The sequence below is a fragment of the Schistocerca gregaria genome, chromosome 8 (genome assembly GCF_023897955.1).
Source record: "Schistocerca gregaria isolate iqSchGreg1 chromosome 8, iqSchGreg1.2, whole genome shotgun sequence".
Lineage (NCBI taxonomy): Eukaryota > Metazoa > Arthropoda > Insecta > Orthoptera > Acrididae > Schistocerca > Schistocerca gregaria.
The window spans coordinates 500,482,563-500,508,141 of NC_064927.1; the positions used below are offsets into that span (position 1 = coordinate 500,482,563).

The 25,579-nt window shown below is 38.6% G+C and overlaps 1 protein-coding gene across 1 annotated transcript in view; it reads left to right on the forward strand.

Moving 5' to 3' along the window:
* LOC126285360 (neurogenic locus notch homolog protein 1-like) overlaps window positions 1-25,579 on the forward strand; it is a 248,272-nt gene that overhangs the window by 65,690 nt on the left and 157,003 nt on the right. The window contains exons 2-3 of the mRNA XM_049984683.1: window positions 970-1,253; window positions 1,831-1,885. Coding sequence (XP_049840640.1) covers window positions 1,248-1,253; window positions 1,831-1,885 — 61 coding nt within the window. The 5' untranslated portion in view covers window positions 970-1,247. The remainder of the gene's footprint in view (window positions 1-969; window positions 1,254-1,830; window positions 1,886-25,579) is intronic.

The window sequence follows — 25,579 nt, forward strand, 5'->3', positions numbered from 1 at the left end:
CATTTTCTGATACTTCATATCAATGGCAAAGTTATTTTGATGCATAGTCAGATGTAAGTAAATACATTTTACAAACTCATTGTTTATTTCTTTCTTGTTTGGTCCAGTAGGCGATTTTTAGTACACGGTTGTACGTATGATATAGGTCAAGTCAGGGATAACACAGTTTATTTAGAATCACAGTAGTTAATAAGTGAGACTACAAGTGCAATACAATCAAAGTAAATAATAATATGAAGCTTCATAAAACGTAATAATAATACAGTTAATGATATCTGGCAAATGAGACTTACAATGATGCTTCAGACATACACAGACTGTATAGAAGCAGTGATCAAATAACAGACGTACCAACTTCACTTTAAATGTACCAAACGATAGCGTTCATTGGTTATCATTTCTCGCCTCTTCCCTTCCCCCCTCCTTTCCCTCACAAACTTCTAGCCTTGTCAGTTTTCGCTTCTAGTTGTAATCCGTGCTGTACACAGACAGGTCTTGCAGTTTCAGCGGCTGCTCGCTATCTGGCGACTGCGATGCGGCCTGTGGCGAAATCTCAACAGTTGCGGCGCCTGAGGCGGTGGCTCGTGTAGCTTGGGCCTGGGTAATATAGTGGTAATAATACATATACTCGAAGATCTTTTCCTCTTTTAAGAAGCTCCTTTAAGTAAAGATTGGTATTTGATATACGGTATGTACAAACAAGGCGGAGGCAGTATTTTCAAATTTTTAAATAGTGATCTACACGGCAGAAGTAAGTAAACAAGCAACAACATTTCAGTATCAGCAACAGTGGAGAACGTTCTTATTGTGATGCCATCAACTATAGTTATACATAAGATTTAAAACGTGACATTTTTTGTATAGTATTTCAACCGTGTTCGGCCCTATAATGTTAAAATGTACTTCATCTATTACGTGGTGACAAAACGTCGGTTTTTCCAAAAACCCAGTCACTTTGTTCTGTTGCAGTGGCGGACTGGCGCTCTCAACGGCCCTGCCCAGCCGCCCGCCTCACCCACAACACAGGCCGCGACCTGACCCAGCCCACGTGTCCGAGAGCCGTGACTCAGGGCAGCGCCGGTTTGGGTGTCCGTCCTCTGCCGTGCGGCTGGACGCAGGTACACTCACACACTGCGAGAAAACCTCCTCGGCATCGGAGGCGCGGCCTGCCAGCCTTGGCAAACCAATAAAGGTCGTGCTCGGCGCTTCGCACGCAACAGTCCGCTTGCGCGCTGGCTCCAGTCAACATGCACGTAAGTACACTACGACCGCAGCTCGGTGTTCGTCACCTAGTGTAACGCCGATGAGTACATGCATATTTACCCACACAAATTCTGCGTCCACCCACCCCACCCCCACCCTCTTCCCACGGATATAAAACACGCTGTAAATGACACAGAAACTATTTCTCAAATTTACAGGTTCAGTTGCTGTGGCACAGCATTCTATTATTTGAAAGTTTTTCTTTGTTTCACACTAGGAAAAAACCGATGATCACATTAAATCATCGTATTTGCCAGGGCAGCTGCTATTCCAAGTAAAGTCTGATTACTCAGCCACTTATGAGCTAGAGCCGTACGCCAGATAATATTTGGAAGGTCGCTTATAATGGCAAAGGGGGCAGCAGTAGTGTACGTCACTTTACTGCTTTCAAGTTGCCGCCCCTGGGTGTTCACTGCCCCAGCTTACAGCGAGCAATGAAGTGACGCACAGTGCAGCCCTTTTGAGGTTTTTGCGACGAATTTGCGTTGCAAGATAATCAGTTTTTTCTTTTAAATTGTTCAAGTTAATTAAGACAATATTGTAATGGATGTTCACGGATGTTCACAGGTTACTTGCTGGGTCTTTACTGTGATTACGTTTCTCATAACTCCGTCACTGGGAGGTAAGAAGATACTCTTTTTATTACGACAGAATTCGCTATACTTTTTAAAATCAATATTATCTCTAGTGTTACTGTCATGTTTGTTATTGTCATACGGTACAGTACTGTCCTTGTAATAATCGCCGCTGTTTTTCAGCGTTACTATTGTTGTGGTTGCAATGAAAGCCCTTGTTCTCATAGTCATTATTATTTTTATGTTATAAATTGTCGTCGTCATTATTAGAAATGGTAACGTTCTGGCCCATTATAATTTTATTACAAGTGACATAAGTAAAATAGTTTTGGAAGACCTGAACTTTACCGTCAAATACTTAATTGCAACTGCACTGTCTGCTTCAAGATAATGTAGTCATGGTTACTTTTAGTTACGCACATATGTAACATCTGTACGACCTTAACATCTACATGAATTATATCTTACAAATAACAGTTAACGTGATTTACAATTCAGTTATAAATATGCACTGAAATAATACATAAGTAAATATGTACTCGAGATCAAAGAAATTGCCAGTGTTGTGATGATGAACGGCGATTCGTACTGACACAAAACAACAGCCATTGCCTAAGGTTCAGAGTGGCCTTATGTATTCTGGTGCAAAAACATTTGACAAACCACTGGCGAACTAAAATAAAGAAACTAGGAATTTTGCAAATTCGGAATACAGCTAGAGACATGTAATTGATCTTTCCATCAGTCAGTTATCTGATAATGTAGATTCAAGGATTTTATGTGGAAAATGCCAGGGTTCACCTCTGTTCATATTATCTATTAAGTTGCAACTCCACCCCTCTCCTCTCCCCCTAACAAATCACCCAGTGAGTAGCTTAATGTACAAGAAAGGCAACCATTTCGTGTAGAATCATGCCATGTTCTTTTAAACGGCATTCTAGTGGCTGTCTGCTTTCTGGCCATTTCTTTATTTAAAGAACTCATACAGACAGCATTAAGTGAGTTTCAAAAACTTATTGGGTACTTTTTGATAGCACATTATAAAATGAAAGTTTCTGTGACTTTAAAAAGGACTATTTCATATATCCATATTCTGATTAGGTACATGGGAGCTTGTAAGGTTTTCAACCACGGATTTTTGTGATAGGAATGACAGTAGTAGTAGTAGTAGTAGTAGTAGTTTATTCATCCAGAGACAATGTACATTGCATGGATGTCGTCAAAAAATACATAGTATATATGCATGTACATTGTCTCTGGATGAATAAACTACTATATATATATATATATATATATATATATATATATATATATATATATATATGTGTGTGTGTGTGTGTGTGTGTGTGTGTGTGTGTGTGTGTGTGTGTGTGTGTGCGAGTGTACACCTGTCCTTTTTTTCCCCTAAGGGAAGTCTTTCCGCTCCCGGGATTGGAATGACTCCTTACCCTCTCCCTTAAAACCCACATCCTTTCATTTTTCCCTCTCCTTCCCTCTTTCCTGACGAAGCAACTGCCAGTTGCGAAAGCTCGTAATTCTGTGTGTGTGTTTGTGTGTTTTGTTCATGTGCCTGTCTGCCGGCGCTTTCCCGCTTGGTAAGTCTTGGAATCTTTGTTTTTAATATATATATATATATATATATATATATATATATATATATATATATATATATATATATATATATATAGGGTGAACAATACTATACAGATTATAGATGTGCATATTAGACTACATAACATCAGACCACATTGAAATAGCATGTACAACTTTGATTATTTACATTAATGTATGAGAAAGATATAACACATACAATTCTAGCACTTTTGTACATATTATTTATTTAGATCATAGCAACAATCAGATAAAAATTACTATTGGCACAGAGTACATAAATATAATTGTTTAGTATGAAGCTATTCCAGGTATTCTTTTACACTATAATAGCAGTTGATCATTAAAAATTTGAATACTGCTTCTTTAAATGAAGATGATTTTTTTTATTTCTTTTATCTTTACTGGTAGTTTTTAATACAATCTGCTTCCTTGTATGTTTGTTTGTTTCTGCGCCAAAGCCTTGTTAACTCTTTTTATATGAATGCCATTGCACTTTTTTGTGTTGTAAGTATGTAGATCCGAGTTGGATTGGAAATTGTTAATATTTCTTTTTACATTAATTACGCTTTTCTGTATATAGAGGCACGGTAGGGGTAGAATATTCAGCTGTTTAAATAATTGCTTTGAAGGAGTTAGCCTTGAACAGTTGGTAATTATTCTAACAGCTCGTTTTTGTAGAGTGAAGATGGTTTTGAGATTTTTCTTACTATGACCCCAGACGGTGAGGCCATAGGTAATAGCAGAATGTATATAAGCAAAGTAAACAGTTCTGCTACATTCCCTACTACATACAAAGCTAATAACATGTAAAGCAAAGCAAGCAGAGCTTAACTTATGCGAGAGATACAGGATATGGGATTTCCAGTCTAAATTTTCGTCTATATGTACACCTAAGAATTTTGTGGTAGCAACTCTCACAATTTCTTTATTTTTTATTCTGAGATTTAGATCAGTGTGTGACTTTGCTTTCCTGTAATGGATATAATTAGTTTTAGAGATATTTATGGTTAATTTGTTCACTTCAAACCAATTTTGCAAATATTCTATAACTCTGGTTGCAGATGTTAGCAATACCCGGTTTATGTCAGTTACTACAATGTTTGTGTCATCCACAAACAGGGTTATACGAGTACCATTTACTGGAATCTTGATATCATTTATGTAAAGAAGAAATAGGAGAGGTCCAAGAACACTCCCCTGCGATACCGCAATTGGCACAGTCTGAATATCCGATCTGCAAACAATACTTTGGTTTTTACTGTTTGTTGTTGCAATTTCTACTACCTGTTTCCTATTACGGAGATATGACTGAAACCACTTTTTAGCTACTCCTCGTATACCGACATATTCTAATTTGTCTAGCAGGATATCATGTTGGACAGTATCAAATGCCTTTGAGAGGTCCAAATTTATTCCTACTGTACTGTTGTTCTTATCTAGCCCCGTTACAATATTTTCAATGAATTGGGTGATGGCTGACTCTGTACTCATTCCTTTGCGAAAGCCGTGTTGGTTTACAGACAATAGATTGAATTTCTCGAGCTAATTTGTAATTCTGTTTTTCCTGACTGTCTCTATTACTTTTGAAAATACCGATAATAAAGCTATTAGTCTATAGTTTCCCACTTCATGTATACAGGGTGTTACAAAAAGGTACGGCCAAACTTCCAGGAAACATTCCTCACACACAAAGAAAGAAAATATGTTATGTGGGCATGTGTCCGGAAACGCTTACTTTCGATGTTAGAGCTCATTTTATTACTTCTCTTCAAATCACATTAATCATGGAATGGAAACACACAGCAACAGAACGTACCGGCGTGCCTTCAAACACTTTGTTACAGGTAATCTTCAAAATGTCCTCCGTTAGCGAGGATACATGCATCCACCCTCCATCGCATGGAATCCCTGAAGCGCTGATGCAGCCCTGGAGAATGGTGTATTGTATCACAGCCGTCCACAATACGAGCACGAAGAGTCTCCGGGGTTGCGTAGACAAGAGCTTTCAAATGCCCCCATAAATGAAAGTCAAGAGGGTTGAGGTCAGGAGAGCGTGGAGGCCATGGAATTGGTCCGCCTCTACCAATCCATCGGTCACTGATTCTGTTGTTGAGAAGCGTACGAACACTTCGAATGAAATGTGCAGGAGCTGCATCGTGAATGAACCACATGTTGTGTCGTACTTGTATAGGCTCATGTTCTAGTAGCACAGATAGAGTATCCCGTATGAAATCATGGCGGTGAATCGAGGAAGTAAAGTACATACTGAGCTGTAACATGGAAATTAAGCGCTTCCCGACACATGTCCACATAACATCTTTTCTTTATTTGTGTGTGAGGAATGTTTCCTGAAAGTTTGGCCATACCTTAGTAACACCCTGTATTGCCCTTTTTATACAATGGTTTTACTTTTGCAATTTTTAATCGTTGTGGAAAGACACCTTCTGAAAATGATATGTTTATGATGTGTGAGAGTGGTCTGGTATGACACTAGCACATCTCATCATGACTGAGCAAGGTATCAATCCCTGAGGAAATTTCATTCTTCATTGTTTTTATTATTCGATTAACTTCCAATTTGTTCGTGGGAGGTTCTTCAGGGATTGATGTTCTACTAATCTTAGAACAATTTTTACTCAGATTGATTGGACTATTTATGAATTAGTCATTAATGTAATTTTCTAAAGTAAGATTTCTGACTAGCACACCTTGATCATCTTTTAAAACAAAGTCATCTGGATTTCTAACATTTTTGCTTGGGCCTATTTCATTTTTTGCTACATTCCATATAGCTTCCGATTTGTTTGCTGACCCAGCAGTTACACTGTCATTTGTGCATTGTCTTGGCTGTTTTGATCACCTTCCTGTAAATTTTCTTGTATGTCTTAACATAATCTGTGAAGTGTTCATCTTTGTTATCTTTTTTGAGTTGACTGATATGTTTTAGTGTTTGACTAGATACTCTAATAGCAGGTGTTATCCACTGGCTTGTTGTTCCTAGGCATGACATTGATCTTTGTGAGCTTTTTTGGGAAACACATCTCAAATAGGGACATGAATGTACTAGAAAAAGCATTGAAAGATTCCTCCGTTGTTGTTTGTGCAAAGACATCTTCCCAGGTTTTATTAGCTAACAACTGGATGAAAGTATCCCCACTTATATTTTACTGCCATGGGGATAGAATAATTTATGGATGTTAATAGTGTATTGTGATCCGAAAGACCTAAGTTTACATTTAGTGGCTCAGTGATACCATTCTCCATATTTGTGAAAATATTGTCTGAAAGAGAAGATGACAGTTCTGTTATTATGGTGGCATCTGTAAAGAGTGGTTTCATGTGGAAGCTGCTGAGTATACTCAAAAGCTTTCTTTTTTCATCACTTTCAATTAACAGGTTAATATTAAAATCTCCACATAAAAATAATTTCACTTCATTACTATAAAAAGTGTTTAATGCTGCTCCTATTTTTTTGAAGAATATGTTTTTGTCACCCAGTCGAGATCCATATATTGTAATGACAACTAGCTTTTCACTCTTCTCCTCAGTTTTTAACTCTATGGCACATGATTCAAAATGTTTTTCTCTATTTAGATGGTTCAATTCTGTTTTCACTTTGAACTGCAGTCCTACTCTAGAGTAAATGCATACCTCACCATTTTTAAAAACACTTCGGCAATAATGTGATGCTAAATTAAACTTGCTTATATTTATTAGACTTAATTCACTAGCCTTGCACCAGTGTTCAGATAAACAAATACAAGAGACATCAGCAAGATTATTTAAAGCTACTTCTAGATCTAGTACTTTGTTTATGAGGCATTGAATATTCTGACACATTATTCTGACTGTTTTGCAAGTATTTTTTCTTTTGTCATTACCTGGTAATGTGCCGCTTTTTCCACATTAGTTGTGACTTATCTGCAAATTTTCTTGCTGATTTGTCACAATCTTTTCCTTTTCTTTGTCTGAAGCCATAAAAAATCCTTATTTAATGATGTAGATGTACCTTGTCTTTGACTCCTCCTTAGGCAGTGTTGTGTTGCTGCAACTGTTGTTGATGGTATTGTTGCTGCTGCTACTGTTGTTGTTGGTTCAGTTGCTGCTGCTGTTGTTGCTGCTGCTGTTTCTGTGGCCGGAGTTGGTGGTGGTGGTAGTGGTAGTGGTTGAGGTGGTGGTGCTGACAGGATGCTGTTGCTGCCTTTGATTCTTTTATTGGCACCATTTCTGTTGATGGTGGATCTGTTGTTGTAGTATCTGTTGGTTTTGCTGTTGTTTCCGCCGAAGGTTTAGTTGCAGTTACTGATTGTGGTTTGACCATTTGTGGTAATTTTACTGCTGCTAATGGTGATGATTTTGTTGTTGCTGTTGCTTCTGTTGTTGTTGCTACTTGTGATGAACCTGCTGTTATTGATTTTTGTGGTGTTACTGTTACTGTTGTTGATGGTGCTGCAGGTGTTTGCTGGTGCCTTTTTATTTCATCCAATACTTTTTGTGCTACAATTTTCTTCCCTAGGCCATTCAAGTGAAGGCCTTGAGAAGTGTGGAATCTCCGACCAATGCCACTAATATCAACAACACAAACATTTTCGAATTGACTGCATATAGTGGAAAAACTCTCATTAGCAGCAGTAATCTCTTTGTTCACACAAGACCAGCGTGGCAGATCATAGCTATGTGGAATATTGACAAAGAGAATGTTTGTATGAGACAAAAGAGCCAGATGCTTTTTTTCAATTCTGAGCAGGCTTTAGAGGTTTCATTTTTATATACATCGTTGGAGCGACCAAACAAAGCTACAAAGTGTTTTGAAGTCAACTTGATAATTTCATCAGTGTAAACATTCTTAATTACCCCTGAAAGGGAAGCCCCAGGCTTGACATAACTCGTAGATTTCACAACTGGTGCCTCATTAACAAGAGAGGCTATTCCGCGCCCGCAGCTATCAGCTAGAATGTGCAGTTTTCCCATGTGATTACGTACTTTTTGCTGTGACCTAGGCATATGTTGACATGAATTGCACGTAGGCCTATTCAGGGGAGCAGCAACGGCTGAAACATGTACCTGCGTATTTTCAAAAATATTTTCTGAAGCACTACCCTCACTTATTTTGCTTAGCGCTTTGTATCTGTTTCGTAATTGAGTAGGTGGGTTTAGTCTGGCCCTGTAGGCATTGGTATCATATTTCCTTTCTGACGATGAATTTTTGTGTTTTTTTGGCGACGGATCAATTTTTTCACACCAAGAACGGAACTTTGTTTTGCATACGCCATTACTGCCTACTCTCCCGTACTTTTTACACAAGTTATGACTTATATTTTTGCTACTATAGTTAATGGTTCCTGAGTGGAGTTCACTGTGTGATTTATTTACGCCCGTTGTGTTCAGCTGCGGGGATCTGATCATCATACTTTATTATTGTATGGCCACCTGATTTCTGATTAAAGGAGCAGTTTGAGTAGACTTTATTCCACGAATGTACATATTGTATTTAAATTTTAAAAGTATCCAGAAGGCTGAAAAAATGTATATTCTATCACTCACAAATGCTATTGGCAGTTACAGCTGCAATGTTACAGTAGCAATGTTCAGTTTTAGGTAAGTCAGTTTGCTTCTAGATGATTGAATAATAATAATAATAATAATAATAATAATGGCCTGCAAATAAATATAAAATTAAAAAAAAAAAACGAACGATGGAAAAGCCTAGTCGGATCACAAACAGCAGTAGAAGGTAGAAGACATTGTAACAAAAAATCATGGCTCGGTAAATAAAAGTTAAAGCACATTCTGTTTTTTTACTGTCAAAAATATCCCACCTCGTATTAATGTAAATAATTTAGGAGTAAAATTAACAAACCACCAAGTGGAAATAACAATTTTTATTTACCCACAATAACTTTATAGTTTTGGATATCATGATTTTTTTCATCTATAACAGTGATTTCATGCTATAACGAACGTATACAACAAGTAGCACTTAAGATATTTTATGTTAACATTTATCACCACTAATATAGTGCAATACACAAAAGCAGTGCTCCTAACAATGGAGTTCAGAATTCTGGGAATAAACATCCTTTAAAAGCTTTCTATGGAGTTTCTCTTTATTATTTGGCTATTGAATTGTCTTCCAGCTGCAAGTAGTCTGTGAACTGTGACCCCTAGCTCTTTTATGACCCATATCCTGTGGTAGTCACATCTAGTTCGTGTATTTTGATTGTCTCTGTTCATTACAGTTGTTCTTCATTCTCTTTTACAAACATATTTGTGCAAAAGACATGCAATGAGCAGCCCTAAGCAGTCAGTAAATTAAACTTGAAGTAGCCCCTAGAGAACTGGTGTTTGTTTATATTACCACTTTTTCCAACTGCTCTATTTTGAAGCCTGAGTACCCTATCCACTTAGACTGTGGTTGCCTCCATCCCAGATTTCAATGCCACACTCCATATACGAGTAGATTAATCCATAGTGTATTTGTTGAAGAACAGGAGGAGTTATTATATTTGTAAAATGTTTTAATAAGCAAATGTTGTAGGTAATCTTCATGCAACGTAGCACATCTGCTCTTTCACATAAGGTGTTAATCAATCACAGTGCCTCAAAATTTATGTGTTGGATGTTTCCGCTGTTAGCTGTTCAGTATAGCCCCAGCTAATAAACGATGTATAATGTGCATAATTCACTAGTTTTCTGTTTTGTGGCTGTGCTATGCAAGAAACAAAAATGTCCTGAGAATACATCCCTGGTGGTTCCATAGTTGAGAGTCTTGTATGTTGATTGTACTGTTAAGATCTTATCTTCATTCTTACAACATAGTTCATGTCACTGTATTTTGTCTTCGAGACAAGAACTTATGGAATTTAGTGCCATTCCACGTCTATCATTAGTTTCTAAGTTGGATAAAAGTACTGAATAATTCATAGAAGCAAAGACCATAGATAAATCTAGAAAAAGTCCCAGTGACTTTCTTTTCTTTATCCAGTCTTTTTAGTAGTTCGTGGAAAAAAGTTGCCTCCATTATTGTGGATCACCCATTTAGGAACCCGTGCTGCAAGTTGTTTAATAGGGTGTATTCGCAGAAGAAAGACTGGATTTGGTGTTGAATTATCCTTTCAAGTAATTTGCCAAACGTTGAAGTAAATGAAATTGGCCTGTAATTATTTGTCAGTGGCTGTTCCCTTTTTGTACACTGGTCACACCACAGCAATTTTTGAAAGACTAGGGAAGGTCCCCTGGCCAGTTTAATTGTTTTATTAATTCATTTCTGTGTATGTTAAGTAATGCAGATGATATACTATCCAAGCCTTCAGATGGTTTTATTTTGAATTTTTAGATTACTGCTGGTTCATTAATTTCTTCTCTTCATGTCTTTCCGAAATATTCTGAAGGCCTCACATACTGTGCTTGACTCACTCACCGACATACCATTTTCTCCTAGTGTTAAAGTACTGCAACTTGGAAGTTTGGTATTGTCATGTTCTTTGTTTACTGTCTTCCAGGCTGTTTTAGTAACATTATAGGATTAGCTTAGCTGTTCAGCATAATATCATGCTTTTAAAGACTTCAGGGGTCCTGTTTATGTTCGTCTGGTGCTTTGTTGGGAATGAGTCGAAACAAGGCCCCAGGAGTAGACTACATTCCATTAGAACTACTGACGGCCTTGGGAGAGCCAATCCTGACAAAACTCTTATCATCTGGTGAGCAGGATGTACGAGACAGGCGAAATACCCTCAGACTTCAAGAAGAATATAATAATTCCAATCCCAAAGAAAGCATGTGTTGACAGATGTGACAAATTACCAAACTATCAGTTTAATAAGCATCAGCTGCAAAATACTAAAGCGAATTATTTACAGACGAATGGAAAAACTGGTAGAAGCAGTCCTCAGGGAAGATCAGTTTGGATTCCGTAGAAATGTTGAAACACGTGAGGCAGTACTGACCTTACAACTTATCTTAGAAGCTAGATTAAGGAAAGGCAAACCTGCGTTTCTAGAATTTGTAGACTTAGAGAAAGCTTTTGACAATGTTGACTGGAATACTCTCTTTCAAATTCTAAAGGTGGCAGGGGTAAAATACAGGGAGTGTAAGGCTATTTACAATTTATACAGAAACCAGATGGCAGTTATAAGAGTCGAGGGGCATGAAAGGGAAGCAGTGGTTGGGAGGGAGTGATACAGGGTTGTAGCCTCTCCCCAATGTTATTCAATCTGTATATTGAGCAAGCAGTAAAGGAAACAAAAGAAAAATTTGGCGTGGGTATTAAAATTCAGGGAGAAGAAATAAAAACTTTGAGGTTCGCCGATGACATTCTAATTCTGTCAGAGACAGCAAAGGACTTGGAAGAGCAGTTGAACGGAGGATATAAGATGAACATCAACAAAAGTAAAATGAGGATAATGGAATGTAGTCGAATTAAGTCGGGTGATGCTGAGGGAATTAGATTAGGAAATGAGACACTTAAAGTAGTAAAGGAGTTTTGCTATTTGGGGAGCAAAATAACTGATGATGGTCGAAGTAGAGAGGATATAAAATGTAGACTGGCAATGGTAAGGAAAGCGTTTCTGAAGAAGAGAAGTTTGTTAACATCGAGTATAGATTTAAGTGTCAGGAAGTCATTTTTGAAAGTATTTGTATGGAGTGTAGCCATGTATGGAAGTGGAACATGGACAATAAATAGTTTAGACAAGAAGAGAATAGAAGCTTTCAAAATGTGTTTCTACAGAAGAATGTTGAAGATTAGGTGGGTAGATCAGGTTACTAATGAGGAGGTACTGAATAGGATTAGGGAGAAGAGAAGTTTGTGGCCCAACTTGACTAGAAGAAGGGATCGGTTGGTAGGACATGTCCAGAGGCATCAAGGGCTCACAAATTTAGCATTGGAGGGCAGCGTGGAGGGTAAAAATCGTAGAGGGAGACCAAGAGATGAATACACTAAGCAGATTCAGAAGGATGTAGGTTGCAACAGATAATGGAAGATGAAGGAGCTTGCACAGGATAGATTAGCATGGAGAGCTGCATCAAACCAGTCTCAGGACTGAAGACAACAACAACAACAACAGCAGCAGCAGAGGTGTTGAGTCACCAACAGGCCCATGAACTAGAGTAAAACTTTTGCCAGGTATCAGATAACTCCTTTTTGAGCTAATACAAACACATACATAAGCGCGCGTGCGGGGGTACACACGCACACGCACACACACACACACACACACACACACACACACACACACACACACACAATCAAATTTTAAAAGTTTGTGACAATCTAATTATGGAAACTACAATGTCTGACACATAGCATACGGGTTTTCATGTTGTTGTTTCTTATTACTGGCTCCTTCTATATCTACATACATTTTCTGCAGGACACTGAGAAGTATGTGGTAGAGCATACTTCCCATTGTACCATGTATTACAATTTCTTCCCATTCCATTCGTGGATGGAGCAGTGGAAGAATTACTGTTTATTGCCTCTGTACACACTGCAGTTTGTCTCCAAGGACACTTTCTGCATGGGAGTAGTGTTCTGTCACTTTGTACTGGACCATGAAACTTTGTAACTAGATTTTAGCTGAATAACTGACATCTTTCTTCGTGTGCCTGCCGGTTCAGGTTTCTCGAGCATTTCAGTGATCTTCTATGAGTCAGACAGACTTGTGACACTGGCACTGCTCTTCTTTGTATGTGCTCAATATCTCAGACTGTTAGTTCTGTCTGCTGTGGTAATTGGTAAGCAGTCTCCTTTGCAGACAGACTACATTTCATAGTACACCTAGACTCCTGACTGTTCTGCTCGCGACAATCCGACCTCCGTCAAACCGACCTAGTTAATCCAGCTTACTCAATTAATATCACAATACTACTTCTCCATGATATAATGAGGATTAATTTATTGTACTGCAGTACCTTTCCAACGGCTTAGCAAGTGGGCAGTAGCTGTAATGCTTTGTGGCCTTTCAAAATGTTTAATTTATCTTTTGTGTTTGTAGCACATCTATAATTTATCTTTTGTGCTTCTAGCACATCTAGAGTATCAGTTATAAAATACAGGTTGCATTGTTAATATTTAATAAATTACCAAAACCACTCTTCAAGAAATGATACTTAAAAGCCCTCTTCCAGCACTCACAGACAACAGTGGTAAACACATGTAGAGACTGGTCTGTTGGCAGCTCTGTGTTCTTTGTTTCCTCAGTTGCATATCAGATGTCCATAGTGCATGCGTTGTTAAATTTTTGTTTTGTGCTGTGCTTTGTGTTTTAATTAAAGAGTTCAGAATGAGTGATAAACAAAAAAATGTAGTGACTATGGATCAGAAACTACATGCTATAATACAACTGGATTCTGGGTGGGATCCATAACTATTGCTTTGGAGATAGGAGTAGGAAAAAGTCCTGTTGAAGACTGGAAGAAAAATAGAGCAGAAATTGAAAAGTGATGTGTTTCCCTAGCTAGTAGAAGTGGAATCTAAGTAAGGACGATGATGTTGCAAGGTAAGCACAAAGAAGTTAAGGAAGTTGTATTTTTGTAGCATGAATGTTTAAGAGGAAAAGGTTTTTCCATTATTGGGCCAGTATTGCAGGTAAAAACAATATAATTTCAGTGTTTAATAGTAGGAGGAGATTTAGAATTTACTACCAGTGGAGAGGCTTTTTTCTATTGACAGAGAGGACTCGATGGAAAAATACCATTAATAGAGAAGCTTTATCCACTGACAAAGAGGCTGTGACATTGCTTAAAGACTATCTTTCCAAGTTAATTGATGAGGAGGGAATTTCTGGTGAACAATTGTACAGTTGCAATGAGAGTGGTGTAATTTACAAGATGCTCCCTGTGAAAACGATTGCTGGAAAAAAGGAAGCTGCAGCATAGATACATGAAAACCATAGAAGAGTTACCGTATTAGCTTGCAGTAATGAAAAACTGGGAACCACAAGCTTAGGTCTACATTAATAGGGAGATCATAAAAACCTAGAGCTTTTAAAAACATGAAAAATCAGCAATCATAGCCCCTACATTACGCCAATCAACAGAAGGTGTGGATGAATTTAGAAATCTTGCAAATATGGTTTCAAAATGAATTTGTGCAAGATGTAGAGAATTATTTGAGAGACAAGAATTTACTGAAGAAACCTCTGCCGCTTCTTGATAATACACCTACACGTCCTGCCAGCGCTGAACTCGAAGATAGACATATTGAAGCATTATTTTTACAACCAAAATGTGATTGCTCTTGTCAGCATCCATCGAATGCTAAAGATGTAGTATTGCAGCCACCTTCTCAGTTTCTTGATATTGGCAATTAATAATAATGTAACCATTCTGAAGAGGATTGATTTGCTAGATGTCATAAGATGGTTTGCTGATGCATGGGAAGAGTTTCCAAAAATATCACTCGTAAGGTCACGGAAAATTCTTTTAGACATTGAATATGGACATTTTAACTTTGAATCCATGTGTGAAACCAAAGTCAAAGATTGAAATGATGATATCGTTTTGTTGCTCAAAAATCTACTGGGCTGTGAGGATGTTGATGCAGAGGATGTCACAGGATGGATGGCAAATAATGAAGTTGATGAACTAACTGATAGTGATATTGTGGATATAGTGACACAGGGGGAAGTAACACAAGTGGAGGAGGCAAACAAATATGACAGAAGAAATCTTATCCCATGTTCAGAAGGCTTCAGGACGATTGAGGCAGTGTTGCAGTACATTACAGGACAGAAGCAAGCAATGTCTGCTGGTATCTACATTTGTGTAAGTGGAGCCATACAGCATCACAGAAGAGGTTTAAAGGGGGGAAACAGTCATCTATCATAGACTTTTTTTAAAAAACTCAAACGTATGAGGTTCATCATTTTTGTTGACCCTGGATTTTATATTGTGTAATCACACTTTACAATGCAGATCATTTTATATATCCTGTAATAATTTCTGAAGGGTGCAGTATGTACATCATAAACCCTTGCAACTAGCACGTATTATGTAATAAGTTAGAAAATGTTAATACAATTGGCTTTTGGTACATAAAAAAGGGTGTTTTGAATAGTATGGCTGGTGTCAGAAGAAAGAATTTTGAGAACTCCACCCTGTTCAGGTTTTTGTTAGACAGCTTGACCTTGTGCCACATTAGGCCAGATAGTCTAACATCTAATTGTATTTTACCAATGAACTATTTTATACTGTAAAGGAACTTTTGTATAAGAAGTCAATTACAAACCTGTCACTATCCAGTTTGTAGTAATATAAATAATTTTTGTAATTGTCCATACAATATTTTGCTCAGTTGGCATATTTCTCATGATTTGTTTATTGTGTATATTGTCTATGGAACATAGAAGACACTAATTAACTAATTCACTGTGTGAGGGAAGTAATGAGGTGAGGTGCAGATGGGAACACACAGAGCATGTTGAATACTGTTATGTGATGAAGAATGCAGGTCGTAAGTTGAGTGGTAATGTTCAACATCTTGTTTGTATGCCTGTCTGTTTCTCAACCCTTTCTCTATACAGTGACATGGTAATATAGTTTCTGATAGCATTCTTTGATGATGTTGCAAAATACACTCAGTGGTTGACCTCTGTTGGCAGTCTTCTTGTTCCTGCAATAAAATTAAAGGGCTCAAGGAGTAAATTGTAAATTGGAAAGAAAATCAGTTTCTGTTTGTCTATTTTGTTGTGATGCAGAACCTATACAAAAACAGATTTTCAGTTTTTAATGTGCAGTAACTAGATATATGAAACATTTCTTCTTCTGTATGTTTCAGAAACCATGTAAAAGTTTATCTGGAACTAGTAGGTGTAATTCTGCTTTCCTCTTGCATTTTGCTGTTAATTATGGCTTAGTCATGTGACATTAAGAAAGGGAAAATCCTTTTGAATTACTATGATGCTCAGCTAATGATTTTATTTGCATTCAGGCCTGCAGTCCCCATAAATTTCTTAAATGGCTCCATGCCACCTGCAATTGTTGACCTGTAGATTACTTATGCACTGTTGCGTCGTTTCAGCCGTAGGCCTTCTTCACACTCACTGTTAAGATTTTGTATACAATAACAACATTTTATCCTCAGTACATCATGGATTTTTGTGTAACGTGGGTCCTCAATTATGGAACTTGTCACACATATGTAAACAGATGTGCAAATATGCACTTTATTGTGTATGGTGATTTTTAAGAATTAACAGTCACCTGTGAGTGTTATGTATATGGACATGGTCATATGCACAAAGTGCTTTTTTATTGCAAATGTTTTATTTCTGGCAAACTTTTGTATAGTGTGCCATATTTTATCCACCATAATGATAATATGGCATGGGGTTCTAACTCACAATCAACACATTTTGTAATTAAAAATTTAAAAAAATTTTTTTTTGAAGAACAGAAGATGACAGTTATATCTGTCAAGATTGGTTGTCAAAAATAAAGACAAATTTATGTGATCTTGGCTATAGAAAGTTTTTTACAATGTTTGTAGTTACAGATCAAAACCAGTGATTAAGCAAAATACAAATTACATTGTACGGAATGACTAAATACATACATTTGTTAGCTGCTTAGTCATCAAAATTTTGCATTGACAAATATTGCTATACTGGTCATTTATATGTGTCATACATAAAGCACAGCACTTATTCATGTACTTTTGAGTGTAGACTCCATGTTTATGATTAAAACATACGTATAAATGTGGTAAGGGAAGTTCTTGCTGGATCTAATTACTTTAGAACTAAAGAAGACCATTCACCAAATAGTAGGAACATTTAGTTAAGCACACAAAAAAGGAAGTTTTATGGATACATTATTGGAGGAGTGGAGGGTTCCATGGCTTAGGCAGCATTTAAGGAGCAGAATGTGGAACTGGATTTTAGCCAGGTGTAGGGATACTTTTCTGAACTGATGCAGATAGATGGACCGGGGATCCATTTGGGATGAGATGAAGTTAAGGCAGAAAAAGAAGGAACCATTCTAGCTACCAAAAACCTGAAACCCCTTGTCTACTTCAGGTTCATTGTCAATATCTTCATGATCTGGACTGAGGGCGAGACACCCTGTCATCATTCCTTATAGCCTCAACAGTGTCTCTCCCCTCCACTTCACCTGGTCCTCCAAAGCGCAACATGCCATCTTCCCGGATGTTCACCTTCAGCTTTCTGATGGCTCCATCTTTTGTCCATAACAAGCTCACTGAGCATTACTTGCATCTTGACAGATGTCATCCCTTCCACACTAAAAAGTGACTCCCATGTGGCCTGGCCACACGTGGATGGTATTCAGCAGTGACAAGAATTCTCTTGTCCAGTACACTGAAGGTCTCACAAAGGCCTTCACAGACAAGCACTACCCTTCAGACTTAATCCACAAACAATTCCTGACACCATACCATTCCAAATTGCCCCACCACCGCCAATAACCAGCCACCAAGGTCAAATGCTTTTTATTTCAGTCTCTGATCACAATATAAAGTCCTTCGACAATGACCGGTTTCAGTCAGTAATGACTATCTTCAGATCTACCATATAAAAAATTTACAGCTAGTGGGCAGTCTATCTTTCGGAACAGTACAGTATTTCCTATCACAGTATATTCTGATACAAACTGGGAATGTACAGATAAAATAAGGTAAAGCGTACCTGTTTTACACCATGTCCTAATGTGATAAAGCCGTAACGGCATCATCAAAACATTTAAATACACTCAGCAAAGTGTCGTCACCTAGAGCTAAAATATGGTGTAAAATGGGCCACATCGTCTACACAGTCATTTTGCAACTGGCATTACTGTACAAAACATGCTAAGTGCAGTAGCTATCAGAAATGTTTGCCTATATGCTTCATAGATGTCACTACTATGGGCTTAGATGTATTGTTCATTTATGTGAGAACCATAATATGATGAAAATACAGTAGGTAAAATACAAATAGCAGTCTTTTAAATACTGATAACTATTATAGAAACCAATTGTGATAAAATAAAAGATGAAGACAGTAACATATAACATTATTTAAAGTAAGTATATAAATATAATAGGTTTTGACACATTTATGGTCGATGTTGTTGTTGTTGTGGTCTTCAGTCCTGAGACTGGTTTGATGCAGCTCCCCATGCTACTCTATCCTGTGCAAGCTTCATCTCCCAGAACCCACTGCAACCCACATCCTTCTGAATCTGCTTAGTGTAGTCATCTCTTTGTCTCCATCTACGATTTTTACCCTCTACGCTGCCCTCCAATACTAAATTGGTTATCCCTTGATGCCTCAGAACATGTCCTACCAACCGATCCTTTCTTCTGGTCAAGTTGTGCAACAAACTTCTCTTGTATAGACCCTTGTATAGACCCTCTATTTACTCCTTCCACCTTTCTGCTTTCACTTCTTTGCTTAGAACTGGGTTTCCATCTGAGCTCTTGATGTTCATACAAGTGGTCCTCTTTTCTCCAAAGGTCTCTTTAATTTTCCTGTAGGCAGTATCTATCTTACCCCTAGTGAGATAAGCCTCTACATCCTTACATTTATCCTCTAGCCATCCCTGCTTAGCCATTTAGCACTTCCTGTCGATCTCATTTTTGAGACGTCTGTATTCCTTTTTGCCTGCTTCATTTACTGCATTTTTATATTTTCTCCTTTCATCAATTGAATTCAATATTTCTTCTGTTACCCAAGGATTTCTACTAGCTCTTGTCTTTTTACCTACTTGATCGTCTGCTGCCTTCAGTACTTCATCCCTTAAAGCTACCCATTCTTTTTCTACAGTATTTCTTTTCCCCATTCCTGCCAATTGCTGTACAACCTCTGGTTCTTTTAGTTTATCCAGGTCCCATCTCCTTAAATTCCCACCTTTTTGCAGTTTCTTCAGTTTTAATCTACAGATCATAACCAATAGATTGTGGTCAGAGTCCACATCTGCCCCTGGAAATGCCTTGCAATTTAAAACCTGGTTCCTAAATCTCTGTCGTACCATTATATAATCTATCTGAAACCTGTCCGTATCTCCAGGCTTCTTCCATGTATACAGCCTTCTTTTATGATTCTTGAACCAAGTGTTACATATGATTAAGTTGTGCTCTGTGCAAAATTCTACCAGGCGGCTTCCTCTTTCATTTCTTTGCCCCAGTCCATAATCACCTACTACGTTTCCTTCTCTCCCTTTTCCTGCTACTGAATTCCAGTCACCGATGACTATTAAATTTTCATCTCCCTTCACTATCTGAATAATTTCTTTTATTTCATTATACATTTCTTCAATTTCCTCGTCATCTGCAGAGCTAGTTGGCATATAAACTTGTACTAGTGTAGTAGATGTGGGCTTCGTATCTGTCTTGGCCACAATAATGCGTTCACTATGCTGTTTGTAGTAGCTTACCCTCATTCCTATTTTCCTATTCATTATTAAACCTACTTCTGCATTACCCCTATTTGATTTTGTGTTTATAACCCTGTAGCCACCTGACCAGAAGTCTTGTTCCTCCTGCCACCGAACTTCACTAATTCCCACTATATCTAACTTTAACCTATCCATTTCCCTTTTTAAATTTTCTAACCTACCTGCCCGATTAAGGGATCTGACATTCCACGCTCCGATCCATAGAACGCCAGTTTTCTTTCTGCTGATAACGACATCCTCTTGAGTAGTCTCTGTCCGGAGATCCGAATGGGGGACTATTTTACCTCCGGAATATTTTACCCAAGAGGATGCCATCAACATTTAATCATACAGTAAAGCTGCATGCCCTCGGGAAAAATTACGGCCGTAGAGTCCCCTTGCTTTCAGCCGTTCGCAGTACCAGCACAGCAAGGCCGTTTTGGTTAATGTTACAAGGCCAGATCAGTCAATCATACAGACTGTTGCCCCTGCAACTACTGAAAAGGCTGCTGCCCCTCTTCAGGAACCACACGTTTGTCTGGCCTCTCAACAGATATCCCTCCGTTGTGGTTGCACCTACGGTACGGCTATCTGTATCGCTGAGGCACGCAAGCCTCCCCACCAACGGCAAGGTCCGTGGTTCATGGGGGGGGGGGGGGACTCAATTTACGGTCATAAATAAAATATATGTAAAACGCTGCCTATAGCAACCTATAAATTACCTATGAAAGATGAAATGTGTATATGACAAAATAACTGTATGGAACAAAAGATAGATCAGTGATCAGCCCCTTCTGTTGGCTCGGCCACCAGGATATTATGTAGGTGCGCAGCGATCATAAGAACTTAACTGCTAGAGGGCTTTTCATACATTGTGGTACATCTCCCACAGAAAAGATTTATACAACATCTAAACAGTCAATAAATAAGATTATATAGTCTGGCCATACAATCCATGAATAGGTAGGATATAATCAGTTACAGGATTAGAGCGATGAATGTATGGAAGTAAGACAAATGCATGCTGTTCTCGACATAAATCAGCAACAAGGATAGATATAAATAAGTGATTCATTAAGTGGTTATTGTAATATGTTATGAGATAAAGCAAAGCAGGCATTGGGCACAAAATCGCCCTGTCCATTGAGTACCCTTGTGGGCTCATGCTTTTTGGCCTTGTAAATCTCCAACTCCTGTAACAAATCAAGAGCACGAACCCTTTTCCGCCTTGTGAAGAATACGCATACAACTCTCAATATTCTCTATAGTTTGGCCAGTTTCTGGCAAATGTATTCCCAATGTAGTTATGTTATGTGCCTCCAAATGCACCTTGAATCTTACTTCAAAAGAACAGCCAGTTCAACTGATATAAAATTTGTCACAACTGCTACAAACGATGTTTAAACCTCAGAACCATCAGATGTATCAGAATTATTACTCAAATTGTGTTTTACATGGGGTTTCAGAGTGTTGTTAACTTGGAAACCACATCTAACCCTAGATTTCCTGAAACATTTTTTATTTGTTGGGACATTTTTCCGAAAAATTTCATTGGAATAGTTTTCAGTTTTTCTTTATTAGCCTACTTCTTTTTTCTGGATAATTGAGCGTTTGCATACTATTCATTTTCTGTTTTTTATCCTGTTGTATGGGTGCATTACAACATTCACAGAAAAACCATTGGCTACTCCGATTTTCTTTAAGATGCTAAGTTCTGAGCGTTTTTCATTGTTGGCCAATGGTAATCGAAATAGTCAGATGGCATGAACTGACGCTGTACATGTGGGCTTTCTGAAAATCGAAAATTAATGTCTGTTATCAGCTTTCTTAATAGTAAGGTCTAAATAGTTAATGGAGCTCACTTCTTCTACTTTCGTAGTAAAAGCTATTTTTTGGTGCATGCTGCCTATGCCTTGAGCAGATGTGGTAACCTCATTCTCGTCAACCTCTAACAGTAGCAAGATTTCATTGAAATAACATTTATAATTTATAGTCTTCTATTTTAGTTGGGGAAACTTAGCAAAGAAATTACATTCTAAATCGTACAAAAAATTTCTGCTGACATACCAGCCAAACTGTTAGCCATCCCAAGACCATCTTTTTGTTGACATATTTTACCATCGAAGGTAAAAAATTTATAAGTTAACACTACAAAGGAGTAATGTTTTCGTCACCCAGTATCATCCCAGAGTGGAGCAACTGAACTACGTCCTTTGCCTGGCCTGCTGTATCGTCGTGTCCAGAAATGAGGGACATCCTGTCCACAGTCCTTCCAAACTCTCCTAAAGTGGTATTCTACCACCCACCCAATCTGCGCAACATCGTGATCCATTCCTGTGCCACTCCCGCTCCCAGTTCCTAGCCACAGACGCCTAGCCCTGTGGAAGACCCAGGTGCAAGACCTGCCCAATCAACCCAACCTGACACTTTCTATTCTAGTCTTGTCACAGGCTTATCCTACTCCATCAGAGGCAAGGCCAATTTTGAAAGCAGCCATGTCATACTTACTCCGCTGAAATTTCTGCACAGCATTTTACGTGGGCACGACCAACAACCAGCTGTCCACCAGAATGAATGGCTACTGCCAAACTGTGGCGGGAGCAGAATTGCGGAACACACTTCTGACCGTCCCACTGCCTCCGCCCACCCACCCGACTGCCAGCACCAGTGTTTCCAAACTGTGTAGACAGGATTTATCCTTGCAACACATACTTTACTCCCGTAGTTCTCCTGGCCCCAATCTCTGCTAACCCACTGCAGCCATGAAAGTCTCTTCAGGTTTGCTGCCGGATCCTAAAATCAACTCGACTCGATATTTCGGCAATCCAACTGTTCGCCATCTTCAGGAAAATGCTGCTTATGCTGATGAGTAACGCTGAAAACTGATGCCAGGTTGCAAATTGACGTCCTATATAGGCCACCGTTCAGTACACGGTGCATGGACCGCCCATCATGGTTTCTGCCTTCCAAAACAGGGAGGTGACGCCGCCCTTAGTGAAACAATATATTGCAATCAAGGTCACACCAAAGAACATTCAGTTTTGATGCGAGATAATATAGGATTCCACGTTTTGCTAAGAGGAAACCCATTGTCTCTGTTGATTAAATTATCAGTCAACCTAATTTCAATCGCCTCTTTATGGCCACTGTTCCAAAAACCGGAAATGTTGGCAACCACAACAGTTTCCTCAAATTTCATTTTGTTTCCCTCATTTAGGGAGTGTTCTGCGGCCAATGTAAGCTTTCCCACATTGACACGAAATTTTGTACGCCCCGGGTTTCCTAAGCCCCAAATCATCCTTCACAGAGCCGAGCAGAACCCTAATCTTAAAAGGTGGATGGAAAACACTCTTACTGTTAAAATTCCTTAAAATTCGCCCAATCTTAAACGATAAGCATCCAGCATAAGGAAGAAAGGCCACAGATCTATGTTCCTCTTCGTACACCTCCGGAGATGGTCCAAACTCCATAGCCCGACGAATCTGTATGGGAGTATGCATTAGGAGTGATTTAAAATGGAATGATCATATGAAGTTAATCGTAAAGCAGATGCCACACTGAGATTCATTGGAAGAATCCTAAGGAAATGCAATCCGAAAAGTAGGTTACAGTACGCTTGTTCGCCCACTGCTTGAATAGTGCTCAGCAGTGTGGGATCCGTACCAGATAATGTTGATAGAAGAGATAGAGAAGATCCAACGGAGAGCAGCGCTCTCCATGTTACTCTATCCTGTGCAAGCTTCTTCATCTCCCAGTACCTACTGCAAACTACATCCTTCTGAATCTGCTTAGTGTATTCATCTGTTGGTCTCCCTCTACGATTTTTACCTTCCATGCTGCCCTCCAATACTAAATTGGTGATCCCTTGATGCCTCAGAACATGTTGTACCAACTGATCCCTTCTTCTAGTCAAATTGTGCCACTAACTTCTCTTCTCCCCAAATCTATTCAGTACCTCCACATTAATTATGTGATCTACCCATCTAATCTTCAGCATTCTTCTGTAGCACCACATTTCGAAAGCTTCCATTCTCTTCCCGTCCAAACTATTTATCGTCCATGTTTCACTTCCTTACATGGCTACACTCCATACAAATACTTTCAGAAATGACTTCCTGACACTTACATCAGTACTCGATGTTAACAAATTTCTCTCCTTCAGAAAAGCTTTACTTGCCATTGCCAGTCTACATTTTATATCCTCTACTTTGACTATCATCAGTTGTTTTGCTCCCCAAATAGCAAAACTCCTTTACTACTTTATGTGTCTCATTTCCTAATCTAATTCCCTCAGCACCACCCAACTTAATTCGACTACATTCCATTATCATCGTTTTGCTTTTGTTGACATTCATCTTCTACCCTCCTTTCAAAACACCGTCCGTTCCATTCAACTCCTCTTACAAGTCCTTTGCTGTCCCTGACAGAGTTACAATGTCATCGGCAAACCTAAAAAGTTTTTATTTCTTCTCCATGGGTTTTAATTTCTATTCCGAATTTTTCTTTTGTTTCCTTCACTGCTTGCTCAATATACAGATTGAATAACTTCGGGGAGAGGCTACAACCCTGTCTCACTCCCTTCCCAACCACTGCTTCTCTTTCCTGTCCCTCGACTCTTATAGCTGCCATTTGGTTTCTGTAGAAATTGTAAACAGCCTTTTGCTCCCTGTATTTTACCCCTGCCACCTTCAGAATTTGAAAGAGAGTATTCCAGTCAACATTGCCAAAAGCTTTCCCTAAGTCTACAAATGCAACAAACTTTAGGTTTGCCTTTCCTTAATCTATCTTCTAATATAATTCGTAGGGTCAGTATTGCCTCATGTGTTCCAATATTTCTACGTAATCCAAACTGATCTTCCACAATGTAGGCTACTACTAGTTTTTCCATTCGTCTGTAACGAATTTGTGTTAGTATTTTGCAGCTGTGACTTATTAAACTGATAGTTCGGTAATTTTCACATCTGTCAACACCTGCTTTCTTTGAGATTGCAATTGTTATATTCTTCTTGAAGTCTGAGGGTACTTCGCCTGTCTTATGCATCTTGCTCACCAGATGATAGAGTTTTGTCAGGACTGGCTCTCCCAAGGCTGTCAGTAGTTCTAATGGAATGTTGTCTACTTCTGGGGCCTTGTTTTGACTCAGGTCTTTCAGTGCTCTGTCAAACTCTTCACTCAGTATCATATCTCCCATTTCATCTTCATCTACATCCTCTTCCATTTCCATAATATTTTCCTCAAGTACATCGCCCTTGTATAGACCCTCTATATACTCCTTCCACCTTTCTGCTTTCCGTTCTTTGCTTAGAACTGGGTTTCCATCTGAGCTCTTGATATTCATACAAGTGGTTCTCTTTTCTCCAAAGGTCTCCTTAATTTTCCCGCAGGCAGTATCTATCTTACCCCTAGTGAGATAAGCCTCTACATCCTGAAATTTGTCCTCTAGCCATCCCTGCTTAGCCATTTTGCGCTTCCTGTCGATCTCATTTTTGAGATGTTTGTATTCCTTTTTGCCTGCTTCATTTAATGCATTTTTATATTATCTCCTTTCGTCAATTAAATTCAATATTTCTTCTGTTACCCAAGGATTTCTACTAGCCCTCGTCTTTTTACCTACTTGATCCTCTGCTGCCTTCACTACTTACATCCCTCAAAGCTACCCATTCTTCTTCTACTGTATTTCTTTTCCCCATTCCTGTCAATTGCTCCCTTATGCTCTCCCTGAAATTCAGTACAACATTTGGTTTAGTTAGTTT